This window comes from Chionomys nivalis, chromosome 5, assembly GCF_950005125.1.
Source record: "Chionomys nivalis chromosome 5, mChiNiv1.1, whole genome shotgun sequence".
NCBI lineage: Eukaryota > Metazoa > Chordata > Mammalia > Rodentia > Cricetidae > Chionomys > Chionomys nivalis.
The window spans coordinates 85,692,704-85,713,999 of record NC_080090.1 but is presented as its reverse complement, the minus strand read 5'-3'; the positions used below and the strand labels follow the sequence as shown (position 1 = coordinate 85,713,999).

The 21,296-nt window shown below is 52.7% G+C and overlaps 1 protein-coding gene across 2 annotated transcripts; it reads left to right on the top strand.

Moving 5' to 3' along the window:
- The first annotated feature begins 1,142 nt into the window (after window positions 1-1,142).
- On the top strand, window positions 1,143-20,119 carry Etnk2 (ethanolamine kinase 2). 2 transcript variants are annotated; one of them, XM_057769879.1, is made up of 9 exons: window positions 1,143-1,148; window positions 1,427-1,662; window positions 3,206-3,465; window positions 6,407-6,529; window positions 11,912-12,054; window positions 13,447-13,530; window positions 15,685-15,830; window positions 17,299-17,372; window positions 19,162-20,119. In XM_057769879.1, exons 2-9 carry the CDS (start codon window positions 1,492-1,494, stop codon window positions 19,232-19,234), a joined length of 1,074 nt encoding a protein of 357 aa, XP_057625862.1. In that variant the 5' UTR covers window positions 1,143-1,148; window positions 1,427-1,491; the 3' UTR covers window positions 19,235-20,119. The 2 variants fall into 2 exon arrangements, with proteins under 2 accessions (XP_057625862.1, XP_057625861.1); XM_057769878.1 differs by lacking the exon at window positions 1,143-1,148 and having other exon boundaries at window positions 1,187-1,662.
- Window positions 20,120-21,296: the final 1,177 nt, after the last annotated feature.

Below are 21,296 nucleotides of genomic sequence, written 5' to 3'. Positions count from 1 at the left end.
AAGAGCTGGAGGCAATGTCCTTTCCAGTTCTGGCACCCTGGGGCTTCATGACCTCAAGCAGGCGGTCCCTCCTCTGTCATCTGCTACAATGTCCAGTATAGTGGCTATAAATGGTTATTTACATCCTTATTAAGATTAAAGTTACACAAAATGCCACAGCAGTCACGTTTCAAGTGCTGACTAGCCCCACGTGGGGCTAGTGCCCACCATAAGAGGCATTGCGTAGAAATTGTACCAGAAGACCTGGGTTCTGGGCAGCAAGAATCAAAGGGCCTTGTGGTTGAGAGGTTCCTGAATAGGTCAAAAGGACAACTTAGGGACACAGAAACGTCCATTTTGGGGGCATTTTTCAAGTGCAGCAGTATGAGATGGTAAGCAACGAAAGGCAAGTCCAGGTTGCGCTACAGCAGGGGGCTAGCAGCTAATACAGGTTGCCCTGAAGGTGACCAGGGGAACATCTGGCTAAGAGAGGGGCTTTCCGAAGGCTGGCATTGCATCTAAGAGTCTCCTCTCCACAGCAAGTCCGCCAGGATCTGTGTGTGCCATTAGCTACTCCACGTGCACTTAGGTCCACAGGTTGTGCAAGGCCTTTGATCACCTCTTTGTTCAACAAAGCACTGGGCTACAGGCGCCTGTGTACCTACTATGTGTGCCTACTATGTGTGCCCAGTCAGCCTCTCAGAACAGGGAAGATTTAAGGATTATTTAGTGAGTGCCCGTGTACTCATAAGATACTGGAGAATGTTCAGTTTGAGTTCAGTCTGCCTACGGGACAGTCACACCCCAGCACCAAGTGGCTTTCCACAGAATGTGTGTGGTGGTGAGCGATGCCTGGAGGCCTTAGAGATGCAGTCCAACCTTTTCCAGGGGTCCAGTGATTTGAGGGCAAGCCAAAGCCCACTCTTTGGAAGCAGTCAATCTCCATATTCCAGGATAAGGTGGGGACAAAGACGAGCCCTACCCTAGGCTACCGGGAAAGAGCTGGCGAAGGGATGTGGGCCCCAACGGGAAACCGGTCATCCCGCACTGGGTTGCCCAAACAGGGACCTGGGGCGGGGCGTTAGGAGGTCCCACCCTTTGCGTCATTGAGGCGGGGCATCACTCCCACCCAGAGCTCCAGGTAGCTACTGCCCCGGCTGCTGGAGACGGTAGGCTGCACTCGCCCGGAGGAGGGGGCGGGGCGGGCAGGGGGCGTTGCTGTGGCCCGTGATGTCAACGTCGCGGCAGACCCTGGCAATCCCCAGCCAGCTGTGTTGCGGGTCTGGGCCCCGGCGAACGGAGCGGGCGGCTCGCTCATGAGTCATGGACTTTTCCTGGCCCCTCCTCGACCACTCCCACTCCCTCTCAGGGCCCCCCCGTAGGGGCTAACGCGGGCGCGGCGACTCCGAGGGGGTGGGGCTGCTGGGAATGGCTGTGCCCCCTTCAGCTCCAGTGCCGTGCTCGCCCTTTTACCTGCGGAGGCAGGCGCCTTGCCCGCAGTGCTCATGGGGCATGGAGGAGAAGGCGGCGGCCAGCGCCGGCTACTGGGAGCCACCAGGGACCCCGAGGGCAACCGTCCCGTGCTTCGGCGTCGTGGTGGATCAGGATGACATCCTCCCCGGTGCCTTGCGCCTCATCCGGGAGCTGCGACCGCATTGGAAGCCCGAGCAAGTTAGGACCAAGGTAGCCGAGCGGGCGCGAGACCGGGGATGGGGCCCTGCCTGGGCTGCAGCGGGGCTGCGTGGACTCCCGTCAGTGCATCTTTCCGAGTGTTGGTCCCAGGGTTGCGCCGCTGTTGCGCAGGAAAGGTTTTGGACCGTGGTTTGTATATGTGTTTAGCTCTCCATCTCTTTTGATCCCTATGCAAAGCTAGGTTCACGCTTTCCTGGACCCTCCGCACTCGCCTGTTCCAGGGGTTCCCAAAGCACGCAGCCTGAGGTTGACCTGCCCACTGTCAGCATGCTGTGCGTGCGGCCCCACCCCCTGTCGATGAGAGCTTGTCCCCTAGTTGCCCAGAAGTGCGAACTCAACCACTTTGAAACCCGAGGAGGCACGAACTTTTAAGGAAATCTCCCCCTACACCCTGAGGGGCTGCTTCACCCTATCATGAGAGCCAAGCCCTAAGGGGTCTGAACCCCAGGAACCAGCCCTGTGGAATTACAGCAAACACCTTCACCATGGCCTCAGGGTAGCTCTGAGCAACACTCCCCACCCCCCACCCCCACAGATTGTCTTTCCACCTCAGCTGGATTCATTCTCCCACACACACCTGTGGGCAAAGCTGCTCACCTTGGCCCCTAGCTCACTCCCTAACAGTCCTGCATTCTCTTAGAAATGATCTTTACATCTATTCAGCCGCCCAGAGCCTGGGAAGCCAGCGCAGGAAGGTGCAGAGGGGTAGGGTTCCATGTCACAGACCTTCCTAGTGGGGAAGGCACAGCTCTGAGGAGAATCTGGGCTGAGTGTGGTAGCGTTTTGTTTTTGTTTTTGTTTTTGTTTTTTTCAGAAGACCTAGTCAGGAGCAAGGCAGACCTGAGATTAAATCCAGCACTAGATAGCAATACTAATCCGTACTCTCACTAGGCTTGTTTCCTCACCCAGAGTGGGTTCAGGTGGCCTCTAAAGTCCCATCCAACAGTCATGTGGTGCCCATAAAACTTTAGCTCATGGTTCCTTCTTCCCTATCGCCATGCCCAGAGACTGTTCCCACTCTGTTGTCTCCTGTTTCGTTTGGTGTGGAATTCAGAGATTCAATGACCTCTGGCCACCAGAACCCTGGGATGAGTGCCAACCTCAGTACCCTCCTTATCCCTCTGCCACTGGATGGAGCAAGAGATAAAGCTGAGAGCCCTTGCCTGCCTTGGTAAGAGGCAGCTGTCTGGGCGATTTCCAGCCCTCCTTGGCCACTCTCGCCTGTGGTGATTCCTTCAGGTCAGGATGGAGAAAGTGGGGAGGAGCTTTACCCACTACCTAGTGTGAACGTGTCCACTCTGCCAAATCCTGTGCCCTGGAGGCAGATCTAGGCTGAGTGAGTGTGCCTGGGCTCACGGGGGCTGCCACCTCCCTCCCGCCTTGTGTTTTACTCCCAGGCAGAGGATAGTGCTGGCTGGTGTGGGATTGTGTTCAGTTGTCAAATGCACACACTCTGCTTTGATTGAAGCTCTGGGAAGAGAGCCGAGGATTGTACCCCATCCTTCCACCCATAGCTCCCCTCTCCCCATGCTAGCGCTTCAAAGATGGCATCACCAACAAGCTAGTGGCCTGCTATGTGGAGGAGGACATGCGGGACTGTGTCCTGGTCCGGGTGTATGGGGAGCGGACAGAGTTGCTGGTGGACCGGGAGAATGAGGTCAGGAACTTCCAGCTGCTGCGAGCACACGGCTGTGCCCCCAAACTCTACTGCACCTTTCAGAACGGGCTGTGCTATGAGTACATGCAGGGTGTGGCCCTGGGACCGGAGCACATCAGAGAACCCCAGCTCTTCAGGTGAGTAGGGTACAAGGCACTATGCGCCATTTTCCCTGAGGCTATGGCTTCTTCCGTGTGCAGTGGGGTTCATGGAGAAGAGTTGTGAGAGTCCTAAGTCGTGTTTCCATATTGCTTTGAAAATATTTGTTGATATGCTCTTCTTGGAGACTGCAACATTCCATAGCCTCACAGTGGTGTCCACTAGAAGGATGCGTTCCAGGGGAACAAAGGGGGTCCCAAAACTGTAACAAACATCAGGTTTTTGTTGTTTTTGTTGTCCCTGTATCTCAAACCTCCATCCACTCTGTGTTAGATATGGAAACATTTAGAAGCCCTGGAGATAAATCTGAGCCAAATTACGAAGGCACACAGGATGTCCCCCTCCCATCTTTCTGTCTTTTTTTTTTTTTCTTATTTATTTATTTACTTACTTACTTTTGGAGATAGGGTGTCTCAATGTAGCACTGGCTAGTATGGGATTTGACATGTAGACCAGTCTGGCTTCAACTTAAAGAGGCCTACCTACCTCTTCCTCCCAAGTGTTGGGAGCAAAGGTGTGTGCCACCTTGAGCAGCTTCCCTCCCATCGCTTGCAGAGAGTGGAAGGTGTGAAGACAAACAGCCCAATCCAGGGCAAACTTGACTTTAGCAAGCTGGAGACAGCCTCTCCCTGCCCCTTAAGCTGAGAGCCCTTTGGGTTCCCTGACAGTGAAGACCCACATCTGGAGTACAACTGAGAAGGCCCACAAGAACTGGGCCCTGTCCCCAGTGAATACCTGGATATGTGGGGCCTAGGAACTGCATTTAACCTTCAAGCCCTGTGACTACTACTATAGGGCCCAAAAGAGGAAGAACCAAACAGCCCCCAGTACACCACCCTCTCTGTGCGGACTGGGCCAGGAAGTGCGGTCAGTCAGTATCCTTTCCTCCCCAATGTCATGACCCACACAGATGAAGGCCACCAGGCTATCATAGTGAGGCATGGGCAAGTTGAGCTTTACTCCTGATGCTGGGGGCAACAGTGCAGGGTCTCCCCAGGTGCTTTGCTTGGCATCTGCTGTGTCCAACCCAAGAGGAAGGAGGTTTTTCTTGCATGCTGAAGGCAGTAATGCCCACCTAGGGGTAGACTTAGCTCTTTAATGTCTCCTCAGCTGCGCCCCCCAAGTCAACCCAAGCACACTTAGCTCTCTGTGTACATGGCCGGCCCTCCATACTCTTCAGTGCTGCCTCTGAGACTGCTGGGGCCTCAGGACATTGTATTTGAGTTGTGTTATAGCTGGCGTTGGGGTGTGTGTGTGTGTATGTGTATATGTATGTGTGTGAAGGGTGTGTCCACCTATGTAGGGGTCATTGGCAGTCAAGCTGAGTATACCCAACCTTGAGAAATGAGGTCAAAGCGGGGTACAAGGGACCCTGCCCTGCTTTTCTCATGGCTCCTCCTTTAGTCTTGTGCAAATAAGCTCAAATACTGGCAGGTCCCCACCACTCCTAGTCGCTCTCTGCCTCTGTGAACCTCATGCCGTCACTCATCCTCTTTCTGGAAACAATTACCACTGTCAGAAAGATTGAAGGGGGATTTAGGTGCCATAATAAGAAATTGGTGTTTGGGGGAGAGCCAGAAATTGGGGTGGGTGTAGGAGGAAGGCCTTTGCTTGGTGACTTTCCCAGGCTGGAGCTTTCCCCATCCTGTCACAGTGACAGGGGACCTGCAGGAAAGCACCCCACCCCCACCCCACATCCCATATCTCTTGAGCCCGCCCCTGCCTGGTCTGCTGAGGCTCTGCTGCAGGAAAATGCTGAGTGTTGAAGTTACTTCAATTGCTATTCACACTACAGCCCTTTTGACATTCAAGGAATGGCTCTGTTCAGTGTCTCCCTAGGGAAGGAAGACTAGGGCTGGGCCTCAGGTCTGTGTCTTTGGTCTTCCAAGATCCTTGGTGGGCTCTCACCTACCCCAGGACCTCTGACCTCCATGTACCTTCTAACTGCTGATGGCCCTCCACCCTTGAGGAAGTGTGGCAGGCTTGAGGAGGAGCCTGAAATTGCCATTATCCTGATGGTGTATGGCTGGTCCCTTCCCAGTCCCCGCAAGAGGAGGAGTAGCCTTAGGACAGCTCTGTAACAAGGTTTCAAACAACCAGGGCCTTTGTTGTCCTTCCTAGTGATTATTATTCTAGCGACAGGCAGAAGCTTGGACACCAAAGGCTTGGCAGGCAGTTAGGGTTGAATGGGAGCAGGGAGGGCTGCCGCAGCCCAGCTGGGACCCCAGCCTCTCTGCTGACCTTGGCACTGGCCTTGGTGCTGGGCTCTTATCAGGGTCCTTCCCTCTCCGGTAGTTAGTGCTCTATGCACCCCTTCTCACTCCCAGCAGACCTCCCTGCTACCCACTCCTCCCCCAGGACCTTGGATAATGTCTGCAGGAGAACTTGAAGATAGAAGGCTGGCTTGTTTTGCGTCCTTGGTATCCGCTCACCCTGTGGTGTCAGAAGGGGCTGCCCTGGGCCAGCCTCCCCACCTTGGCCAAACTGATAAAAAGCTAACATTTCCTCCTTGTCTGGCAACAACACCCACTATTCTCTTCATGGAAAGGGACCTGCTGCCGCCTCTCCAGAGGATGGGACAAAGTCTGGGGGTTGGGTACTACCCTTATGCCTGGTTACCCCAGAATTCTTAGGGGCAGCTATGGGAAGGCTGGGGAAGGTCAAGCCACTAGCCTGGGGTGGGAGCGGGGATGGTCATCTGCTTTTCTCTGACCCGGCTCTGGGACTAGAAAAGGAGCTATGGTTAAAGGTCTCACTGCATTTTTCTGCCTTTTGCCGAGACCTTGTTTGGTGAGATCCCACACGTGGCCCACTGGCTAGTACCCAGAAGAACCTTCCAAACCCTTTCTGATCAGGAGGGGCTGGGCATGAGGACAAGCCCCAACCTGACACTCACTGTTCCTCCCATTTCTGTTGTAGGTTAATCGCCCTAGAAATGGCAAAGATTCACGCCATCCATGCCAATGGCAGCCTGCCTAAGCCCACCCTCTGGCATAAGATGCACCGTTATTTCACGCTGGTCAAGGATGAGATCACTCCCAGGTACAGAGATCTGGGAGGGCTCCGGGCTGCCAATGTCTCTGCCCCGCCCCCTACTCTTGCCTCCAGGCAACTCTTAGAAGAGCTTCAGGGATGCAGGTCCCAAGGAGGAGGAGTTTCTCCTGGGCACCTTCCATCCTGAGCCACAGTCCAGGCAGAGGGAGGCCACTGGCTGCATCTTAGCAATGCAGAGCAGCAGTTTTGCACACTAGCACTTATTACTCTTTGAGTTTTCTGACTGTGTCAGGAAGCAGGATCAGGGACAACTAAGGCTGCTCTGCTTCTCTGTCAGGCTGTCAGTGTGAGGCTTTAGTTTCTCCTCCTAGGACTTAACTCTGCATGAACTGTCTTCCTTTGGAATCATGGGAGGGCAGAGCCTCTGAGAACCTAAGGTGCCGAGCTCAAGGGTCGTAGGGCAGACAGCCAGCCCTTGGGAGCCACCGTTTCCTGCAGATCGCCTAGGCTCCTCTTAAGCCTTTGGAAACTACGTTCCCTGTTTTGTTTCTTCTCACACCTACTGCTCCATCGAGTGCTCTTTCCAGGGGCAGAGGTCTCCTTCCCGGCCTCATTCTACTTTCAAGCAAAGAAGGGTCCCCCAAACTCCCCCTTTGCTCGCTGGCCTGCAGGTATCCAACTCCTGACACACCTAGGAGACTAAAGCATGGAAAAGAGTCAACAGCATGACCCCTGACCTCCCATACATCCACAAGGATTAAACAGCAACTTTTTTTTGAGACAGTGTACTCCCACACACACACACACACACACTGCTGGTCTGGAACTCACTGTGTAGATCAAGCTGGCTTTGAACTCACAGAGATCAGTCTGCCTCTGTCTTTCCAGAGCTGGGATTAAAGGTGTATGTTATCATACCCAGCAAGCATTGCCTTTTAAAATGTATTTGAAGCTGGGCAGTGGTGGCGCACACCTCTAATTCTAGCACTCAGGAGGCAGAGGCAGGCAGATCTCTGTAAGTTTGGGGCCAGCCTGGTCTACAGAGTGAGTTCCAGGACAGGCTCCAAAGCTACACAGAGAAACTCTGTCTTGAAAAAACAAAAACAAACAAAGAAACAAAAACAAACAAACAAACAAATAGGCCAAAAAGTGTATTTGGATGTCTTTGGTAGACATATAGACATACATACAATACGCGGTGATGAAATCAGGGAACACGTTTCTTCACTTCCGATGCCTATCATTTCTTTGTGCTGGGCATTCAAAGTCTTCTCTTGCAGTTTTTGAAACAGACAGTTAATCTGAACACGACTTCCGCCGGTGTCACAGTAGAGCGGGCGAGAGGGAGGTCCACAAGAGACGACTCTCATTCCCACCTCTTCTATGGCAGTCATTAACTCTGACCCCATTATCCATCTCTTGCGCACACCCGTGACTTTATCTAAACTCTCACACCCAGTAACTGTGCTGTGAGTGCCCAGGATGGCCCTAGCCTGCCCTCTGTCTGGCCACGTTCAGATCCTGGGACAAGGACTACCATACCCCTAAAGACTAGAGTCCCCTCAGCCAGCACCGCTGCTGGACAGGTCGAGATGGGACTAGCTGTCTCCAGGTGCTGCTCATACATGAACAGACATCAGAGTGTCCTGTGCCGTTCCTGTGCAGCTGTGGAGAAAGATCTTGTCCAGGAGGGAGAGGCCCTTGGTGAAGCGCTGGCCAGCTTCCTTTGTTGTGGTCATGCCTTTGGCCTTGGGGAAATCCAGGCTTAAGTTCTTTGAGCCTCTCTAAGGGCTCATTCCCCCAACCTTTAGAATCGCCTTTCATGGCCCACAGCAGGACAGTGCCGAGCAGTCATGGAGACGAGCTGGAGCATCTTGGACTCCAGCCATCCTCACAGTCCTGACTTATTCAATCCCTCATTTCACAAACACTGACTGGGATTACAACGGTAGAAAAGCCACGGTGAATGTAGCACGGGTCTGTGTGAGGAGTTTCAGAGCCTGGCAAACAGAACATGCCTGTACTTGGCACAAAAGAAGGCAGGGTGTGTAATGCATAAGCAGCGGTAGGAAGGGGCAGCAAAAATCATCATGGCAGAGGTGGCAGGGCAAGATGAGGGGGGCTGCTCCAGCTCAGGAGACAGCCTGAGGGGGTCATGTGGCCAATGAGTTCAGGAGGCCGTGGCAGGGGGGAACGGGAGCTAGAGGAAAGAGGGCTTGGGTACCAGGCTAAGGAGCCAGGATGGAAGTGAAAAGCAGCAGGAACTCATGAAGGTGTGTTTGGGTTTTGTATGTTTGTTTGTCGAGATAGGGTCTTACTATGTAGCCCACACTGACCTAAAACTCATGTAACTCAAGTTAACCTGTCTTGAACTTATGGTCTTACTTCCCGGTCTCCCCAGTGTTAGGACTACAAGTATGTGCCCCCATGCCTGCTATTCTCAAGGTCTCTGAGCCAGAACTACAGTTTAGGAAGGGGTCTGCCGGGCTTAAGGACAGCTTTGGTGAGGGGGCTGGCTGTGCACTAGAGGTAACAAGATAAGCTGGGGCAGGTCCTAGGACTTGGAGACCCAGGCTAGAAGAACCGGGATCCCCATAGAGTGCTTGCTGAATGGACTTTGCCAGTCCAGGTCAGGGAGTGCTCTTATAGACCAGGACTGCATTTAGGTGACCTCCCTGAAGCACAGAACAGTTTAGGGAAGTTTGGTGGGTAGGTTGGAATGGAGAATAGGCTATGTCAGAGATTGCAGAAAGCGACTTGGTGGCCCTGGGTGGGGCAGTGTGGGCTGGTAACTACCTTAGGGACATCATGAGGGCTACTGATGGGTGGTCTAATGAGGGGGCAAAGGTAGAAAGCCAAGGGACTGGAGAAGTCGAGAGTTGGTCCCTTAAAGGAGAAAGAACTTTTGCTGCTCCAATGGGAACTGAAAGGAGACGGCCAAGCAGCAGTTCCTCCTCCAGCAGGAGCCCCAGGCCTTCCAGAGACCCCAGCCCTCATCCCTTCCACTGTTTCTGGGGTGTGAATGTTTCCGGGTGGTAGCAATGGCCACTCTACTGCCAACCCTGCAGAGGTGGAGGGGTTTGGTGCTGTCAGGATGGAAGGCTACAAAGCTGGCAGAGGGCCACATGTTCAGGGAGGGACACCAAAGTTGAAGGGGGCCCTGGAGATGGGCCCGGATTGTCCTCATAGTGAGTATCAAAGTGGCCTTGGCGCGGCAAGGTAGGGTCAGACTGAGGCCAGGAACTGGGAGTGGGCATCCGGCTGTGACAGGATTTTCAGACCGAGAACTGGGCAGACCGAAGGAATCCTCCTCGGACTTTATCTTGAGATAGTCACGGAGTAAGATAGGAGCTCTAGAGTAGCTTCAGGGAGGACCACATGCATGGCTGGGGTGGACCTGGCCCTCCACTCTGTCTGTGGGCTGCCTGGCTCAGGGAAGCTGTCTTAGAGACTGAGGGAACAAATCAAGGGTCCACAGCCCTGTGATGAGGACACACGGTAGGTGGGCTGGGTGAGGTGTTGGGTCTAGGTGTGCCCGTGCTATGAGGCATCTGGGATGAGGCTTTTTGCCCTTTGGACCCTCCATTTCCCAGTCCTGTAGGATGGAAGACCCTAGCCTTGGCATTCCTTTTATTTTTTTTTTTTAAGATTTATTTATTTATTATGTATACAACATTCCTTCCATGTATGCCTGCAGGCCAGAAGAGGGCACCAGATCTCAGTATAGATGGCTGTGAGCCACCATGTGGTTGCTGGGAATTGAACTCAGGACCTCTGGAAGAACAGCCAGTGCTCTTAACCACTGAGCCATCTCTCCAGCCCCTTGGCATTCCTTTTCTACAGGGAACGTGAGGACGTCTCAGACAGTTCTGTCCAGTGTGGGAAGCTGAGCCAGGACCCATCTTGTTTTCATCTTCTCCTATGAACCTTTGCTGTCCTAGGCAGAGAAACAGGAGTGGAGACCAGGCCCAGCACCCCCCTCCCAGGGATAGTTTTGAATTTTGAAAGACTGTGCTGTTTGGCTTTTTCACTGTACACAGACCTGTGTACCTGAAGGTCAAAGTTCAGAGCACCTGAGTTCAGCATGTCCTTGCCCAACTTCTGCATTGATTGACCCACGATAGACTATTCTCAACCCGGCACGCTGGGCAGACAACACTACTTCAGTATGACACGGGAGTAGGTGGAAGTAGCCTTGTGCTTTTTGGCTCCGCCTTCAAGCTAGTCTAGCAGATGCCAGGGACAGGAAGCACTCATAACTCGAGGTGACAGGAATTAGTTGCTGGGAATGGCAAAACAGGTTTCTCCCACAGGGTGTGTTGTGGGTGCTTTTGTTTCTCTGACATTGCATGGTGTATAGCTTGCCTCGGTACATCCCTGTGACCATAGTCTACGGGGATGAGGGGCCACAACAGGACACCCCTCTGCTGTGTTGAGAAAGCTCTGTTTCTCCAGTCCCTCCTGAGCTTCTGTTACAGGGGAGTCTCATCTTAGAGGAGCACAGCCTTTCTTCGGGAGTCCCTGGTGCGGTCTGTCCTGCCTCTCACCGTTAGCTCCATGGGCCCCATTCTCTTTTCCTGTGACACCTGTCACCGCTCCTGTCTTCTCCTGGGTCCCCCTCCTCACCCTGTCCATTTCACAAAGTAGCCAGGATGCCATGTAGTTAGTGACTTTTTGTTTGTTGTTTTTTGGGGGGGAGGTTGTCGTTGTTGTTGTTTGTTTGTTTGTTTTCGAGACAGGGTTTCTCTGTGGCTTTGGAGCCTGTCCTGGAACTAGCTCTTGTAGACCAGGCTGGCCTCCAACTCACAGAGATCTGCTTGTCTCTGCCTCCCGAGTGCTGGGATTAAAGGTGTGCACCATCACTACTGCCTGGCTTGTTTGTTGTTTTTCAAGACAGTTTCTCTGTGTCTCCCTGCCTGTCCTGGAACTAGCTCTTGTAGACCAGGCTGGTCTCGAACTCACAGAGATCCGCCTGCCTCTGCCTCCCGAGTGCTGGGATTAAAGGTGTGCGCCATCACTACTGCCTGGCTTGTTTGTTGTTTTTCAAGACAGTTTCTCTGTGTCTCCCTGCCTGTCCTGGAACTAGCTCTGTAGACCAGGCTGGCCTCAAACTCACCAAGATCCACCTGAGTGTTGGGATTAAAGGAATGCACCACCGCTGCCAGGCTTAGTTAGTGGCTTTTATGTTTTGCCAGCTACTTTTTTGACCAGGTTATTCCCTGCTTCTCATTGTAACCCTAGGAACCAGAAGGACAGGATACACTTATGTGTGACAAGTGGGGCTCTCAGGACTGGCCTTTTGTCTTTTTGTCTGAGGTCTCTATAGTAAATAAATGACTGGATTGGAGTTTAGGGCTTGCCTGTCTGAGTCAACCCTCCCCCGACCTGCAACTTTTTTTTTTTTTTTTTTTTTTTTTTTCCACTGCCTAGCCTTTCTGCAGATGTCCCTAAGGTGGAGGTACTGGAACAGGAGTTGTCCTGGCTGAAGGAACACCTGTCCCAACTGGAGTCCCCTGTGGTCTTCTGTCACAATGATCTGCTCTGCAAGAATATCATCTATGACAGCGCCAAAGGTACAGCCCCTCAAGCCCCGGAGGCGGGCCAGCTGGCTGGTCTGCTGGCTTCAGGGGTCCGAGGACAAGGACTAGGAGACCTGAGTTTTGACTTTCCTTTTTTTACGGAGGACACGGGTGTGCCTAACGGTGATCTTAATTTGTGAGAAAGAAGAAAGAAATGGAACAGGAAAGTACTACTTAGAAAGACACATTGTAAGAAGGAACTCGAGGTCCTAGCTGGGAAGCTCTTCAACATGAGAACACCCAAGTCTTGCTTCCTGATGATTTTGTGGGCCTTTGAAAACATCATGGCTTCCCCAAGCCTCGAGAGGGCGGGGGGATGGGGAAGAGGAGAGAGAGGGGGAGATTGCCTGCTTCTTACTGTTCCTAAGAATACAGTTCCCCTGGGCATACAGGGGTCCCTCTTTACACATGGAAGATTGGTTGTGGGACATCTGAGAATGCCAAGTCTCCTATAAAACAGAGTGGGTGGAGCTTTGCAGGTAGAGTTGCCATGTGTGGGACCCTGAACCCTGTCCCCAGCACCCGGAAAACAAGTGAAAATAAGCAAGATAGTATTTGTATAGAACATCCATATAGCATCTTCTGGTACCTTCTGGCTACTTACAATATCCAGTACAGTGGAAATATGAGCTAAATAGGTGTTAAGTCATGTTGTCTTGGGAACAACAAAGGGAAAAATGCTGTACATATTTAATACATATAAATTTTTAAATTAGTTTTTTTTTTTTTTTTGATTTTTCGAGACAAGGTTTCTCCGTAGTTTTTGGTTCCTGTCCTGGAACTAGCTCTTGTAGACCAGGCTGGCCTCAAACTCACAGAGATCCACCTGCCTCTGCCTCCCGGGTGCTGGGATTAAAGGTGTGCGCCACCACCGCCGGGCTAAATTAGTATTTTATGTGTATGATTATTTTGCCTGCATGTATGCCCATGTAGCATATGCATGTAGTGCCCAAAGAAGCCAGAAGGGGATGTTGTTGAATCCCCTGGACCTGTGGTTATAATTGGTTAGGAGCCACCATGTGGGTTCTGGGAATTGAACCTCAGGTTGTCTGCAAGAGTAGCCTGTACTTCTTAACCACTGGGCCATATCTCCATCCCTCAGATCAAATTTTAAAGATCTGCAGTCTATAGTGAGTTGACTCCATGGCTGCGGGACCATGGACATGGTAGGCAGGAAGTATTTGCTTTGCTTCTGGTCCCTAGCTATGCTGTGGACAGATGCCTTCAGATGGGAACCTGAGGACCCAGCTGAGCTGGAGGCCTGGAGCTATGGGGAAGGCAGGTAGACAGAGGGCAGGGGCCTAGAAGGATGCAGCAGAGATCAGGGAGGACCAGAGGGTGCGTTGTGGGGACAAAAGTTCTCACTGCTTCTCCTTTCCCTTGCAGGCCATGTGAGGTTCATTGACTATGAGTATGCGGGGTACAACTACCAGGCTTTCGACATTGGCAACCATTTCAACGAGTTCGCAGGTAGGGGGAGTTACGCTGACCTCAGTCCCCTCATGACAGGGCACCACATCTACCACAAGTGGTTCTTGGCTTAGGCTTGATGGGTGGAAGGTGGGTACGGCCTGCTTGCGAAGATTAAAGTAGCTCACAGAAAGGGACGCCTCTTGCCCTCTGCTAGCTTGTGTGACAGGCAGTTTGGTACAAATGAGGAAAATGCATTCCCTGTTAGGTCCCAGGGGCTACACAGCCTGACATGTGACTTAAGAAGGAACCCCCCTTCCAAGCGGGGCTCAGTAGTGCCGTCCTGTGATATCAGCTACTTGGGAGGCTGAGGCAGGAGGTTCCCAGTTCAAGGCCTTTCTGGGCTATAGTATGTGTTTAGGGCCAATCTGGGCAACTTAGTAAGACCCCCATCTTAAAATTAAAGACAGTTATAGATGTATCTCAGTGGTAGACCTCTTGCCTAGCATGTACAAGGCCCTGAGTTCAATATCCACTAGCAAAGGAGGGGGGGGTGAGAAAAATAAGAAAATATCTCTTCCTCAGGACAGGGACAGCCCTCACCAGCTTGGCTAACACTCCTTCATGCCCACAACTTGTGCAATTGTCCCTGCAGGCCTTGAATGCAGATATGTGACCGAATAAGCTATAAGTAGCTATTTACCTGGTGTCCTGAAGCAAATGTCTAGGCAGAGCTAGTTAAAAGTAGTCCCACAACTTGATCTCCTGAGTTTCGACCCTAGTTTTGTCACCACGAGTGGTGGGATTCAGGTCGATCACTACCCTGTGAGGCTGTAAAATGGAGATGGTGTAATACCTCCATCACACACTTGAGTTAAGATACACACACAAGACTAGGTATGCTGGTACACACCTTCAGTCCCAGTGCTCAGGAGGCAGAGGGAGGCAGGCAGATCTTGGTGAGCTTGAAGCCAGCCTTGTCTATATATTGATTCTAGGTCAGCCAGGACTATAAAGAGAGACCCAGCCTCAAAAAAAAATAAATAAATAAAAAATAAAGTCTCCCCCTTTCTACTCCCTCAGATTTGGCAGCTGTACCCTAAAGACATAGTAATCTAGACCCATCCATGGAAGGGCAGCAGGGCATAGGACCATGCAGACAACTCCTCCCTGGAGTTGGGCACAGTTGGAGGCCGTCTGCAGGCTGGCACATGGGCTTGCCAGTGTGCTATGGCTGGCCCCCAGGGCTTCCCCTAACCAACCCAGCCCAGGTTGATGTATCACATCTCTTTTAGAGCCTCAGAGGACCAGGTTTGTGCAGTTGCCTGTGGCCAAGAGCCCAACTCTCTAGGGCAATCAGAGGGGAGGGTTTGGGCTTCAGCTGAGCTGAAGCAGAGGCCTGGCCTGCAGGGCAGAGGCCTGGCCTGCAGGGCACAGGCCTGGCAGTGGTCACCGCTGGGAGGCCTTTGCAGAGGTGTTAAGTCCTTATCCAGGGCACAGAGCAAAGGTCAAGTAGAACTTCTCCAAAGGCGTGGGCTGGATCCTTTAGGAGCCGGCAAGCAGACTCTGCGCTCTGGGCAGTAGGAAGATACAGGTCCAGCCTAACCCCGCCTGTAACAGACCTGGGCCTTCTCACCTGCAAGGGCGAGACTCTGGAGACGGTGGCCCAGCTCCATTCCCACCTTAAATAAACTACTTCTTTCTAGTCCCTGGTCTACCCTGTGCCAAACACATAACTGGAGCAACTGGAAAGCAACCTGGAAACACTTAGGATGGGGAAGGGTACAAATGGGGGTGCAGTCACGGGAGCAGTGGAGGGGGACACTTCCCTGGGAAATGCCAGTGCACGCACCGACATCTAACACTGGTAGTTAAATCCAACTCCTTGTCTGGAAGGTGAGGGAATTATGGCGCTGAGCTGAGAAGGTTGGTCTGGGGTCAAGTGGTCCAAGCCCGAGACCCGAAGCATCACTTTATAGAGGGACATGCATATGGTGGCCCTGCCCTGGGATTCCCACCACTCGCAGTGACCCTTGACCACTCAGCCTCTCCTTCCTCACCCCTAGGCAGCTGGGTAGGGGAGACCCCTCTACCGACCCAGCTGCCCTCACAGGGCCCCTCCCCAGACTAGCCCACATCTCAAGGTAGGAGACTCCTGGGCTCAAACCTGAGAGGAACTTTTCCAGCAACTTCTGTCTCTCCCCTGCCTTGTAGGTGTGAATGAGGTTGACTACTGCCGGTATCCAGCTCGGGAGATCCAGCTACAGTGGCTGCACTATTATCTTGAGGCACAAAAGGGGACTGCTGCAACCCCCAGAGAGGTGGAGCGACTTTATGCACAAGTCAACAAATTCGCTCTGGTGAGTGTTTGAACCTGCCAGTCTCCCACCCAGAGCCCAGGGTCAGTGGTTCTTAATGAGGGTCTCTAGTGCTGTGATGAAACATTACGACCAAAAGCGTCTTGGGGAGGAAAGGGCTGCTTTTGCCTTACAGCTTAAGTCCATCATCCAGGGAACCCAGGGCAGCAACCTGGACGTAGAAACTGTAGCGGCTAGGAGGAGCGCTGCTTACTGGCTTCTTCCCCATGGCCTGCTCAGCCTGCTTTCCCCTGCCATCCAGGACCATCAGCCTAGGGAGTAGCACCGCCCACAGTGGACTGGGCCCTCCCAAAGCAGTCACGAAAATGCCCTACAGACTTGCCTACAGGGCAATCTGGTGAGGTTATTTTCTCAATTTTGATCCCATCTTCCAAAATGACTCTAGCTTGTGTCAAGTTAAATGTTAAGACTAGCCAGGCCAGTCTTGGTGAACTGCACCCCACTGAAAAAGAGTCTTAGAATAATCATTTCAGATGTCCCCTTAATGTTCCTGATACCTATGCCACCCAGCCTGGGCACTCACCTCTCTAGACGAACATTTCTAAGAAAGACCTCAGCTTCCTAACTCAGCAAATCTGTTTGGATGGGTGGTTCTCTGTGCTAGCTAGCCTTAGTGTTTTATGATGCACTAAGACCCCCCTTGTAACCTCTACCATTACCTGGCCCATAAATTACCAGCCTTGCCTCCCGGGCTCCCCTCCACACACACACTGTGTTATGGCATTCACTTGGGAATGCCACTTCTCCAAGGAAAATGGCTCATGCCAGGTGTCCACTGGACTGTGCCTAGGGCACTAGGACTACTAACACATGGGGACACAAGCCAGCTGCTCCAAGTTTCACACTTCACAACAGAGTTTACAAAATTGCTCTTTTCTGTGATTGATTGCCTGTTCTGGTCCACACTGGCCCAAACCTGGCCCTCTTCCTCCTTGTTGCACCTTAAGAACAAATCTCTTGCTCAACCTTTAACAAAACAACCCCAAGCTTGCTGGCTCACCTACGTTCCTTCTAAGTCATGTGAAGGGAAATAGAGAGAACCCTTCTCAGAAACTGCATGACAAAAGCTTGGGATGGGTGGGGAAAGCCCTAAGGGTGCACCCCCATGCCTAGGAAGGTTATAGTATTGTAGTTTGGGGGGTGGGGGTGGGAATCATGGCTTTTTGGCTCTTTGAGCCTAGGGTGGAAAGAGGCAACCTGGAGAATCTTAAAGTCCATGGAGCCCCGTTTTGCTTGCCTGGATGCGGGGATCTGGGTAGAACTGACTCTTCTTGCCTTTTACTAGTGGGTAGTGAGTCCCCAAGTACTATCCAGTGGTCTGGCCTCTGCGTCTCCCCACAATGGACAGTGTTCAGCTCTGTAAGACACCCACGGTGGCTGTGTCTCTCTCGCTCTTGAAGGCTGTGACAGATGTGGCCTTGTAGGCTGACCCTCTCTGGTCTGTTTGCAGGCCTCCCATTTCTTCTGGGCACTCTGGGCGCTCATACAGAACCAGTACTCCACCATCAGTTTTGACTTCCTCAGGTGAGTATGGGGAGATTCGGGGAAGATGGGCGTGGGGCAGAAAGAAGGCACGGCCCTGACTAGTATGTGACCAAGCTAATCAAAATAAGATGCCAGAGCCTTCCACTGCACAGCTGACCTAACCCCAGTTCCCAAGGGAGCCCCACAAAACCTAGGGAAAGTACTCCCATCCTCCACTAAGCCTGCTATCTGTCCTACCCAGCACTAGGGCCCACTCTGCTGGTACCATCCTAGCCAGAGCCTGGGACAAATAAAGACAGGCCGGAGAATCAGTGCGTAAGGCTGGAAGGCCTTACAACTCGGTGGGTGAAGGTGTTTGTGGCACAGCCTGGTGAGCCGAGTTTGACCCCCAGCACCCATGGAAAAGTGGGAGGAGAAAACTGGATCCTGAAAATTGTCCTCTGACCTCCACATGCCCTGTGGCACACACACCCTACACTCACACAATAGTAGTATTTTTAAAAACTAAAAAGGAGGGGCTGGAGAGATGGCTCAGTGGTTAAGAGCACTGACTGCTCTTCCAGAGGACCCAGGTTCAATTCCCAGCACCCACATGGCAGCTCACAACTGTCTGAAGATCTAGTTCCAAGGGACTTCACACCAATGCACATAAAGTTAAAAAAACTAAAAAGGAGCTACAGAGGGCAAGGGTCTTTCTCAAATCACTCAAGTGAATTCTATCTACCCACACTGCCCCCTGGAACCACTCACATCCACCTCTTCCGTAGGCTTAGGGATCATATCCAAACTCTTATGACAACTTGGGAGCCCATTAAATGAGGCCCCTTTGTCCTTGCAGGCAAGGAATGAATTCCTCCGTTATGTCCCCATCCACCCTCATATAGCACTGTGCTGGCCGAGATACTGGGGCTCACATCAGAGTATGTTACAAAACCAACAAAGACAGAAAATCAAGAGCATTTGCAAAGATGTGGGGAAACAGGAACCCCTGTATATGCTGGGAATGCAAACTGGCCAGCCATTCTGGGAAAGAATGTTCTTCAGACATTGAAAAATAGAACGCCTGGGCAATCCAGCAATCCTCTTCCTGGGTGCATGTCCCAGAGGACCGAAGAGAGAGCTCACAGTAGTGTTTGTGCACCCAAGTCTGTTTAGAACATTGGCCCCAACGGCAGCCAAGTGCCGTCACCTGAGGAATGAATGACACAGAACGTCAACACCGTTCTGGCTTTGTAAACAAGGGAATCTGGTCACGTGCTACACAGATGAACCTTGAGGACATTTTGCTGAGTGAAATAAGGCAGTCAAAAAAAGACAGGCTTTAGGACTCTGAGACATGATAGAGTCACGTGCATAGGGACAGAGCAGAGTGGTCACTGGGCTGGGACGAGAAAGTGACAAGGGTTAACAGGTTTAGCTTTGAGAGATTAAAAAGTTCTGAAGGTCCACTGTGAACCAACACGCAGATCAGGACTAAAAAATAATAAAAACAAAATGCCAAGCACACGATCAGGAGGATTGCTCCCGTCTCAGTGAAGAAATGAGACTATAGTGAAAATTTAAGAATTGTCTTTCCCCTAGCCGGGCAGTGGCAGTGCACACCTTTAATCCCAGCCCTTGGAAGGCAGAGGCAGACAAATCTCAGTGAGTTTGAGGCCAGCCTGGTCTACAGAGCGAGTTCCAGGACAGTCAGGGCTACACAGAGAAACCCTGTCTCAGAAACAAAGAGTTGACTCACCCAGACCTAGGCGGGCTTGAGCTGGGAGGCAGAATCCTTGGTAGGCTGCCAGGCTCCATGCTCACACGCTTCCTTGCCTGTCCCTGGCAGGTACGCAGTGATCCGATTTAACCAGTATTTCAGAGTGAAGCCTCAGGTGCTGGCCTTGGAGATGCCAAAGTGACCAGCCTCCTGCTGCCGGATTTGCTCCCAAGGGTACCCTCTTGCCTTGAGGTTGGCACCCTTGGGGAAGGTAGGCAACCATGGTGAAGCGCCCTGCCCCCTCACTGTGGATGCCAATGAAGACTTCATTTTCCTGTTTGGAGGGGCTAAAACCCAGAATTGGGGTGGGGGCATTCCCCTTCACCCTACCAGGCTTAGAGAGGAAGTGCCTGCAGACAGCCAGGCCCAGACTGTCACCCTGTGAAGAAAGCACACCGTGGCCAGCCCAGGCCTGTGGAGCTCAGGCTGCCTGTTTGTCCTTGACCCTTCCAAGTAGGAGAGGGGAAGGGCTCCTTTCTACCTCTGGTGTCCCAGCCTCCAGCTGAGGGGCATCTGCCCCAGGTAAGAGGTGTTGAGCTCCAAGCCAGCAGGAAGCTAACTCTGCTTGTCTCCTTGGGAGCAGAGCTCCCGGCCAGGCCTGCCAGCTCTGCCAGCAGTGGCTTCATCTGAGCTGCTAACTTCTCCATCCAAGCCAGATGCCATCCGGTCACCCCTTCCCCAGCTCCCCTTGTACTCGGGCTGTGCTTCTGCCAGGCCCCTTAGGAGAGGGAAGGGCAGACCCTGAGTAGGGATGGCCTTGGATTCGGTGGCAGGCACCAGAGCGACCAGCAGTCTCCGCCTCTCTCCCCTCCAAGGATCTATCTGCCCATCTCTATCTTCTATTCTGAACGTACCCGAGGTCTTCTCACGTGGAAATAGCAGCGGAGGCAAGGGGCATGGCCTTTACCAGCTCAGTCTCTCCCTCCCGGTCCTTACTATTCATTCTTAGGGGGCCTGCTGTAGGCCCCCACTGTGATTCACCTGTAAATTACCATGTTTTTCTGCATTAAAATGTTTGTTTCTGGAATGCTGTCTTGGAAGGACAATGGCTTGGAGTGTAACCATTGTACATGTAGAGAAGCTGGGCCAGGCTCAGCTTCCCTTCTGCTGAGCCTTTGGCGTCTGTTCCTGCTTGAGTTAGGAACAACAAACAGCCTGTGCACCTCTGATGCCATCCTTGCCCAGCATCCTGCAGACCTGGGCAAGGCTGATGCTCTCTTCCACAGCCTCTCCACCTTCACCACCCTGTCAATTGCCTCTGCAGTACATTGCTTAGCAGGGGAGCCCTGATGCAGCTGCCCTGGGCTAATCCAGAGAAAGGCCTGCAGAACATGGGACAGAACACTTACGCCCCCCTCCCCAGTCCTTTCTGACCCTCAGTTATTGGGTGCGAGAGAGCCACTGTCTAGCAGCAGGCATGAGTATTTTGCAACCAGCCTCCTCAGGAGGCCAGAGCAGAAACTCAAGCGAGAACACCGCAACTGTCTCGACTAGCAGCAGCTGGCCAGGGTAGAGGGTGGGGAAGCATCTGGCTGTTCAGCAGTTGCCTGCAAATGGACCAGGTGTCATGGCAACAGCTTTTAGTGGACACTGGCAGCTAGGGCCTTCAAGGTCACATGCTCCAGTGGAGGCAGGCCCTCCAGAGTGTGCTGACAGAGGACCTGGGGGAAAAGACGTGCCCAGGCATACAGACAGTGCCAGAGCTGGGAAGGAGGGGTCCCCAAGGTCACCTATAATGCCCAGATTCTTATTCTTTCCCGCTACCCTAGAACCAAGGGCAGAGTTAGTCCCTGTGCAGCTGGCTCCATGAGCAGCCTCCATCACCCTGTAGACGAGCATGCTGCATTGAGTAGATTGTGGCTGCGATGGGCAGGTAGGTGGGCTGGAGGCACAGAGGGCTCTGTGTTCCTTCCCCACAAAGCCGGAGTCCCACCTCTCTCCTGTCACCCTAGGCAAGAGCTCCAGGCCAGGGCCACCTTTCTCGGACTGACCTTTGGCCTGTGGAGAAGTGGGCAGGGGTCAGGTGAGCTTGAGGCTAGCTTTCCTAATAGCAACCAGAACATACTGTCCCTGTTTCTGCCCACCTGACCGTGCCCTGCTTCTCACAGGAGGGGGTGAGGTTCCAGTTAGCCAGAGGACTTGGGGTGGTGATGGCCCAGCAGGTAGATGAGGTCTGCGGACACAAGTACTTGGAATACTTTTGG